Genomic DNA, 1,725 nt, shown 5'->3' on the forward strand with positions numbered 1-1,725 from the left:
GGACTGGTTATCAGGGAGCGGTCAGCAGGAAGTGGTTAGCTGGGACTGGTTAGCAGGGACTGGTTAGCTGGGACTGGTTATCAGGGAGCGGTTAGCTGGGACTGGTTAGCTGGAACCGGTTAGCAGGGAGCAGTTAGCTGGGACTGGTTATCACGGAGCGGTTAGAAGGAAGTGGTTTACTCGAAGGGGTTAGCAGAAACAACTGAATATGTTGTTCTTCTAGAGCCAAAAGTTCCAGACCTGGCTTCTTGTTACAGCCTGTTTAACCCAGACCAGTTCCTGCTTGTTGCTATCGCCCGGTTTACCCAGACTAGTTTCCAGTCCACAGCAGACAAGATCTCAGACTTTCCCTGAAGGTGGATCCTGGATGCTGATTGGTTCTCTTGTTTCTTCAGGGCTCGAGTTCGTTACCAGAAGAGACAGAAGCTGCAGTTTGAAACCAAGCTGGGAATGAATTCTCCTTTCTAAGGCCCATAAGGTCCCTGCAGAGGACCGTGATGTTCTGGCAGGTTCCTTCCACCTGATGACCACGCCCACCCAGCAGCATCTGAAGGACTAGAGAGAGGAAGACTCCAGCAGCTTCATCAGCACCTCCATGTTCTCCATGTGGTTTAAAGACGAGGAACGAGCAGATGTTCTGCTGCATGTTCTCCAGGAATGGTTAGCCCCTCCCATCACTAAGGATCTTCTCACCAACTCGGCCTTCATTTTATAGAGAAGAACATGAAAATAAAATCAGAGGCGAGATCCTGAAGCTCTGATCCCAGCGAGGAACCAGGACCTCAATCAGCTCCGGATCTTTGGGGAAACCAGTCCATCCTGGAAGATTTCTTAAAAACTATCAATGGTTTTTTTATGCTTTTAATTCATGTCTTAGATTTTAGGGACCCCCCCTAACCCCCATCAGGGGCGACCTGAGGTGACCCAGCATGCGCCCTGTTCAGTGATGGAACAATAAAGTGGTACCGGTTCCCAGTCTGTTACTGCTGTGTTTTTATCAACATGTTCAAGTGGAAATAAAATGATGGAGACGGTTCAGTCTGACCCAGTTTGACTGGGATGTTCTGATTGGGTTCTGTTATTAAGCCCAGCAGCATTACTGAGCATCAGGAGGTAATTTCATCTCCTGTAGTTTTAACCCTTTCCTTTTCTCCTGAGGGTAAACATGAGTCTGATCGTGTGTCTGTGTGAATGTCAGCAAGGCTTGTGTTGATTGGTCGCAGGAAGAAGGGAGGAGGGATGGAGCTGGCCCAGTTTTACACGCGTTGCTGCTCCAGAACCAGAACCAATGTTTCTCGACCGGATTTTAAAATCCAGCAAGAGTCGGAACCAAAGGCGAAGACGTGCAATATAGTGATGGAGGGGCCAGAGGTCAGGGCGGACCCCGCTCTATACAATCATGGTGGGGTCCTCCCCGAGAAAACATGATGGCCAGACTGAGATTCCCCAGAGAGAAGCAGACCTGGACCTCTGCAAGTACGGGTCATTATGGACCATCCAGTCATATGGGTCAGAAAACAGATTCATCAGGGAACCTCAGAAATCTGATAAACTTTATTTATACGTCTCAAAGATATGTACAGGTCCACAAAACGCATAAAACCCTGTCATCACAGGTCATTTTATAGCTACAGATCATCCAGTCAGATTGATTCAAAGTTTTCTATCTAAGGAAAACCAGCTGATTGCATCGACTCATTGACTCTTCAGCAATCCCTCACACTA

The 1,725-nt window shown here is 48.0% G+C and overlaps 1 protein-coding gene across 1 annotated transcript in view; it reads left to right on the forward strand.

Annotated features, from left to right (window-relative positions):
• Positions 1-1,029, forward strand: part of tmem94 (transmembrane protein 94) — a 26,095-nt gene extending 25,066 nt beyond the window's left edge. Inside the window, exon 32 of the mRNA XM_015379297.1 lies at positions 396-1,029. Coding sequence (XP_015234783.1) covers positions 396-468 — 73 coding nt within the window. The 3' untranslated portion in view covers positions 469-1,029. The remainder of the gene's footprint in view (positions 1-395) is intronic.
• The last annotated feature ends 696 nt before the right edge of the window (positions 1,030-1,725 follow it).

This window comes from Cyprinodon variegatus, unplaced genomic scaffold, assembly GCF_000732505.1.
Source record: "Cyprinodon variegatus isolate N-32 unplaced genomic scaffold, C_variegatus-1.0 Scaffold189, whole genome shotgun sequence".
Classification (NCBI taxonomy): domain Eukaryota; kingdom Metazoa; phylum Chordata; class Actinopteri; order Cyprinodontiformes; family Cyprinodontidae; genus Cyprinodon; species Cyprinodon variegatus.